The sequence below is a fragment of the Ranitomeya variabilis genome, chromosome 1, assembly GCF_051348905.1.
Source record: "Ranitomeya variabilis isolate aRanVar5 chromosome 1, aRanVar5.hap1, whole genome shotgun sequence".
In the NCBI taxonomy this organism is placed as follows: Eukaryota; Metazoa; Chordata; class Amphibia; order Anura; family Dendrobatidae; genus Ranitomeya; species Ranitomeya variabilis.
The window spans coordinates 64,627,091-64,634,059 of NC_135232.1; the positions used below are offsets into that span (position 1 = coordinate 64,627,091).

General features: G+C 41.6%; 1 protein-coding gene across 1 annotated transcript in view; it reads right to left on the reverse strand.

Annotated features, from left to right (window-relative positions):
* LOC143805226 (aquaporin-3) overlaps positions 1 to 4,768 on the reverse strand; it is a 40,899-nt gene extending 36,131 nt beyond the window's left edge. The window contains exon 1 of the mRNA XM_077284248.1: positions 4,473 to 4,768. Coding sequence (XP_077140363.1) covers positions 4,473 to 4,580 — 108 coding nt within the window. The 5' untranslated portion in view covers positions 4,581 to 4,768. The remainder of the gene's footprint in view (positions 1 to 4,472) is intronic.
* Between the last annotated feature and the right edge of the window lie 2,201 nt (positions 4,769 to 6,969).

Consider the following 6,969-nt stretch of genomic DNA (forward strand, 5'->3'; position numbering starts at 1 on the left):
CATCCTTAGGTGGTGACATTTGCAAAACGAGGCAGAAAAAAATTGTTATATAGGCACAAATTAATAAATATATGTGTACAATATTATATGAACACATTGTTCTTTTTGGAATACCCCTTTAGCAGAGCAGAAATCTAACTAGACCTTAAGTATAATGACAGCAGATGAAGCAGATCTGGGCCCCAAAGCATCAAATTCCATGTGCCCATAGCATTCTAACCGTATTTGCACACGATCAGTAAATGCTGAGGATTGGACGCTGTGTACTTGTGCAGCGTTCAACCCATAGCGTCCAGATGTTACAGCATATTGGATGGGAATTCAAGAAATCCCATATCCAGTATGCATGCACCGACAACCGTGGCTCACTCGTGGAGATGGACATGCGGCGCGTCTCTCCAGACTGCAGCATGCCAATTTCTCTTGCAGAGACGTGAGTCTCCACAAGATAAATCTCACCTATACAATGTATTGGACTCGGTGAATCTGCACGGTTCAGTGATCACATGCGGATTCACCTGCGTCCAATAGACGGCAGCGCTTTGGATGCTGCTGATATGTGCTGCCTACAAATCGCTGCCAGTTCCGGATCGTTGGCACATACCCTAATTATAGCCAAAATGCATTTTTAGTGCTCAATGGATGGTTGACCACTAATGTCCAAATTTTCACTATGCCCATAAATGTGAATGGCACCTTAAATGATGTATGTGACAGTCCTCTGTTACTGATTATAAGTATTCATAGGCATGTAGATAAACTACATACCAGCTGATGTCTCGGAGACCACACCAGGTGGTGCCCGGCCTGCATTTATCTGTTTAGAACAGGTGGGAGCGGTCTATTAGCAGCATATCAAATATACAATATATGAACCTCCGGAGCTTAAAGGAACTGCTTTATATAATTACACATAATAATCAGCAGCATCTGCCCAAATTTTCAGAATGAGTCGCACTTGCTATTAATGATATATGTGATAAACAGTATTATTCCTCCCCCCATCATGGTGTGATATACAGGTTTTTTTTACCCCATCATAGTTTAATGCACACTATTATTCTCCACCATCATGTTATTAAATAGAGTATTATCCCCCCCCATAGAATCATAGAATGATAGAGTTGGAAAGGACCTCCAGGGTCCTCGTGTCCGACCCCTGCTCAAAGCAGGAGTCACTAAACCATCTCAGATGTCTGACCAGCCTCTGTTGGAAGGCTTCCATTGAAGGAGAACTCACCACCTCTCGTTGCATCATAGTGTTATACTCAGTATTATTAGTAGTGTTACACACAGTATTATTCCCCCTATCACGGTGTTATGCTCAGTATTATTCTCCCCCATTGTAATGTTACGCACAGTATTATTTGCTCCAGTCATGGTGTTATACAGAGATTATTCTCCCCATCATGGTGTTATACTCACTGTCATGCTTTCCCCATCATCATGTTATTTTTGTGGCTTCCTGTTTATGCAGCGGGGTCAGCGTCCAGCCCTGGTTGTGAATGGCGCACGTGTCTCGAGGCGGAGAGGTTTTTTGTAGAACACTGCAGACTTATTCTCTCGGGGTTCCCATTTAAATCACTGGTGTTATCCCATCAGGGAGCCCTTTGTGCTAATGCTACAGTACATGACCGCAGCAGCCTGTGATGTAGAATAGGCTACATATGGTGACGTAGGGATAAAGTGCGAGCCTGGGGGGCGAGCTGCATGCTGGGGGCATGCAGAATACACTGTGTATCTGCCTAAATAACATGTTACTGCATCACACCCATCATCCCAGACCTAAAGAGGTCACAGTATAAGCCCAAGGAGCTCACAATCTAACCCCACACAATGTATTACTCTCATGATCCCTGACCCAGGAGCTCACAATCTAACCATACACAATGTATTACTCTCATCATCCCTGACCCAGGAGCTCACAATCTAACCCCACACAATGTATTACTCTCATGATCCCTGACCCAGGAGCTCACAATCTAACCCCACACAATGTATTACTCTCATCATCCCTGACCCAGGAGCTCACAATCTAACCATACACAATGTATTACTCTCATCATCCCTGACCCAGGAGCTCACAATCTAACCATACACAATGTATTACTCTCATCATCCCTGACCCACAAGCTCACAATCTAACCCCACACAATGTATTACTCTCATCAACCCTGACCCACCCAGTTTACAATCTAATCTCTATATTTTGCACAATGTATCACTCCCATCATGCCCCAAATGATAAGCTTACTATCTAATCCTAATATCTTACACACCCGCCATCCCTGAGCCAAGAGATCACAATTTAACATTCATACCATACACAAGGTATCACTATAGCCATCGATGACCCCAGGAATTCACAATCCAACCTCACCATTTCTCCTAATGCATCGTCTTTGTCCCCAAGAGCTGACAATCTAATCTGCAATGTATCATTCTTCTCCCCGGGAACGGATTACCTCTCACATATGCACAGACTAGGAACCATTGTATAGGAATCCACGGGTCTATTTTTGGAGTGCGGCAGAAGGACACGAGGAGGACATGCACACTACATGAATACAGGGCCCCCGGACCACAGTGCTACCCACTGAGCCGCCCCCTGCAGGAATCTATGCCACCATTGTCAGTCACGGTCTATAGACTGCTGTTAATAGCTCCCAGCAGCGTTGTGGGTACGGGGGCACCCTGCGGGCAATCTGCTGGCCTCTATGCCAACATTTGGGATTGCAGTTGTAGAAAAGTTACCCTAGATAGTAGATCCCAAACAGAAATGTAGCAAACTTTGTAGAGAAGAAATTGTTCCCACATTTCTATTTGGGACTCACTTTGTACAGTTTGCTACATAACTCCAATATATTGGGTAGCTACAACTCCTAGCGCAGGTGGACATGCTGGGAGTTGTAGTTTTTGAGTAGCTGGAGAGCCACAGGTAGCAGACCACACATAAAAAAAAGTTGTGATGTTTAGTTATCACATCTGACCCTTTCGTGTAGATGTGGACGAACTACAAGTCTCAGCATGCACTTCTGTATCAATTTCACACATCCTGCTTGGACTGAGAGTTTCAAAGTAAAAAAATGCAGAGTGATCTGTGCGCACTACCGCCAATATTACAAGGCACGATGTGGTGAAATCACTATCACTTTAGATAACATCCGGCCAATAATTGTAATCCCTCTAATAACACGGCCATTATGTTCTGTGGTGTAGATACAATGAGAGGTAAAACAGCTGGCAGGCGCCTCTGGCACCGCTCGTCCCTCATTCAGCCGCAGAAAAATTCAACATGGCCAATACACCTGACTTGGGGACTGCCAAAAAGGACATTAGTCTTTTGCATATTTAAACCAAATGATCGGATGTGCCAAAGGTAAACTGTAAGAACAGCTTCATTTTTAGCTGGGGGACACCAAGAGTTAAAGCAACCAAATATCAAGAAGCCTGGTAAAAAATAATGGTCCGGTCTAATGCATTTTCCAACCACCTTCCCATATGTCTTTGAGATGACCACCCAAAAATTGCATTAAAAAGTGGGCTTGTGGGGATGTGGTCTTCTCAATGAAGATGTCCAGTAAATATTATATATGGCGGAACTGAAAATCTGGTCTGGGTGACAGGGTGGTCTCTTCAAAGAAGATGTCCAGTATTCATAATATATAGTGGAACTTAAAATCTGGTCTGGGTGTCCTGGTGATCTTCTCAAAGAAGATCTCCAATATTCACAATATATGGCGGAACTGAAAATATGGTCTGGGAGAGAGGGTGGTCTTCTCAAAGAAGATGTCCAGTATTCGTATCTCAGTAAATTAGGATAATTAACAAAAAAACCACCTGCAAAGACTTCCTAAGCGTTTAAAAGGTCTGTTTCAGTTAGGCTCCACAATCATGGGGAAGACTGCTGTCTTGACAGATGTCCAGAGCCCACATCAAATGGAGGGATTCTGATGTGTCTCAAAGAAGATGTCCAGAATACATAATATATGGTGGAACTGAAAATCTGGTCTGGGTGAGGGGGTGATCTTCTCGAAGAAGATGTAAAGTATACATAATATGTGGTGGAACTGAAAATCTGGTCAGGGTGAGAGAGTGGTCTTCCTCAAAGAGGTGGTCTTTTGAAGAGGTTTCACTGTATAAATATTAGGTCTCAACCCCATAGAAGAGAGAGTGGATCTTTAGAACCATTAATATGATCATTAGGAGAAGGAACCAATGGGGCAACATTTCATAATAATAATAATTAAAAAATCTAATAATGCATAAAACATAATACCTACATACAATATGCAATAATAGCAGAAAATAAAACTATATAAAGCATAAAAATAGATCTAAAATATAATAAAATAAACTTAAAAGCAATAAAAGTAAAAAATATTAATGTGTGCAATAACAAAAATGATAATAAATGAATACGTAATAATGCTAATAATGGTTAGAAATGCACAAGTATATAAGTGACTTACGACTAGGATGAGGGTGCCTAGACATTCGGACAGCGCCTGGCGGAGCAGCTTGTTCCTGATGCGCAGCATTTCAGACATGCGGTTGAGAAGCTCCTTTTGGCGCCCCATGCTGCTGAGCTTCTGGGTCAGTGGCGAGCTGAGATGCTGCGGGCTGAGTAGTGAATATGAGTGTGTGGTATGTCGTGTGTGAGCTTATAAGTTTGGAGCCGGACACCTCCCATCCTCTGCAGACAGGCACTCCTCTCCCCACCCACAGCTGCACATACAGTGCACACATCAAGTATCTGGAGCACTTTACCTTTGCTTGTCTGGGTGTTCACCATCACCCCAGTCATCCCTTGTCCTGGAAGAGTCCAGAATCCCAATAAAGATGAAATCTTAGAAGGTGGTTGATTGTCATCTCTTCGCATATTTTACCTTCTGTACTGTAATAAATTATAAATGTGCAATCAGGAACATTTCAACAGAAGAGATTTTATGACTGAGATGTTTACTTCATTTTTACTTTTTATTTGAACGCAGGATGTGGGATATATGGAAGAGAGGGAAACCCTCCACCGTCACCACCCATCCTGGCTCTTCAACGACAAAGTACTATTTATAATGCTGGTGTCAGAAAGGCCTCAGGTGCCAGGACCAAGTTACAAAAGCTACCCCTGCAATCTCTGAGGCTATGCCTCAGCTAACCTTCCAGCTGGGCAGTTTGATCTTCACTCTTTTGGAAAAAGCTCAAGTGCAGAGATTCACACCATCCATGAGAAAATAGGATATGACCAACCAAAGCTGGGGCCCGTTTCGTTGGGCAGGCATTCAGCCTCCATGTTCCTCATAACATCTACGCGTTGTATACATGACACATAGCCTCCCTCATTCAGCCATGGCTACTATATTTAAAGAGTTGGAACTAAAGATTTGACACATTTAAAACAGATATCAGTGGCCTTTACATCTTTTGGCCATCAAAATGGTCTTTAAAAATTGCCCCCAAACACCAATTGAACTATCCAGATTTCTACGAACACTAGATGGGTATAGCTGGGTCCCACTGATTACTGCCAGTTCTGAGCTGATGGCACTGCTGGGCATCTTCTGATTGCGAAGGAAATGAAGCATGATGAATCTTTTATCTGCTGCACTTGGTTGACCACTACGTCTCTGGTTCACAACGTAGAGCGTTTTTCGATGGTTTCTCAAGAGCATGAACGGCACATCTGGAAACCTGAGTCTGCTTTAAAATATTTACCTGGTATAAACATTGCTGAGGCAGTATAATTCCTGTGTCATATAGCTGTGCTCGGTCTTGCCATGGTGTATGACCTGTGACATTAAACTGTCTTCCGAAACCTCACCTTTATAGTAGAGTTTGTCTATTTCTCACCCAGTTTTAAGTCTAAGCAGCTGTTTCTGTTAATTTACTTGATTCAATCTATATATTCAAATGAAGATCATAATCATCTGTTTGGTATAATTGGTTAATCATACACCTGACAATATTCCGACAAAATAACCGACTTTGTACAAGCGTATCTAGGAAATTTGATACTGTTTTGAAGGCAAAAGGCTGTCACCAAATGTTGATTTCAATTAGATTTTTATTTTATTTTCTTTCACTTTGCATTTTGTGATGAAAAATAAACTATTAACAATTCTATTTTTTAAACAGTCTTACTTTGCAGCATTTTTTCCACATCTGCCTAAAACTTTTGCACAGCACTATGCAAGTTGCTATTTGCATCAATATAGGATTGACATTCAGGATACAGATAGCTGCAGGGCAGTGAGATCATTAAAGTGTAATTGCACTTTAAGGTGACTTTTTTGGAATCAGCTGTCATGTATATACATAAGAAATAACTCTATTTCTGGCCATTATATAACTCTTGTCTTACATTATTTAGTGGTTTTTGCTCTTTGCAGGCTCCAGTCGAAAAAATGTGCAGCAACATTTCTATGTGTCTTACGCTCGTTTCCTAAGACTTTCCCACATTATACAAGGGTCGCAATCTTGGCCAGGTAAATATCACCTCATGTAGAAAAAATATTTAAGTTGATGGGTCGTATTCCTTGCGCACTGAGATAATGTTTTTGGTGATACCATTTATGTTTTTACAGGTGCTTCTCACAAAATTAGAATATCATCAAAAAGTGAATTTATTTAAAATTTTATTTAAAAGTGAGACGCATATATTATATAGTCATTACACACAGAGTGATCTATTTCAAGTGTTTATTTCTGTTAATGTTGATGATTATGGCTTAAAGCCAATGAAAACCCACAAGTCATTATCTCAGTAAATTAGAACAATTAACAAAAAATATCTGCAAAGGCATCCTAAGCATTTAAAAAGGTCCCTTAGTCTGTTTCAGTAGGCTCCGCAATCGTGGGGAAGATGGCTGACTGATGTCCAGGAGGCAGCCATTGACACACTCCACAAGGAGGGAAAGCCACAAAAGGTCATTGCTAAAGAAGCTGGCTGTTCACAGAGAGCTGTATCCA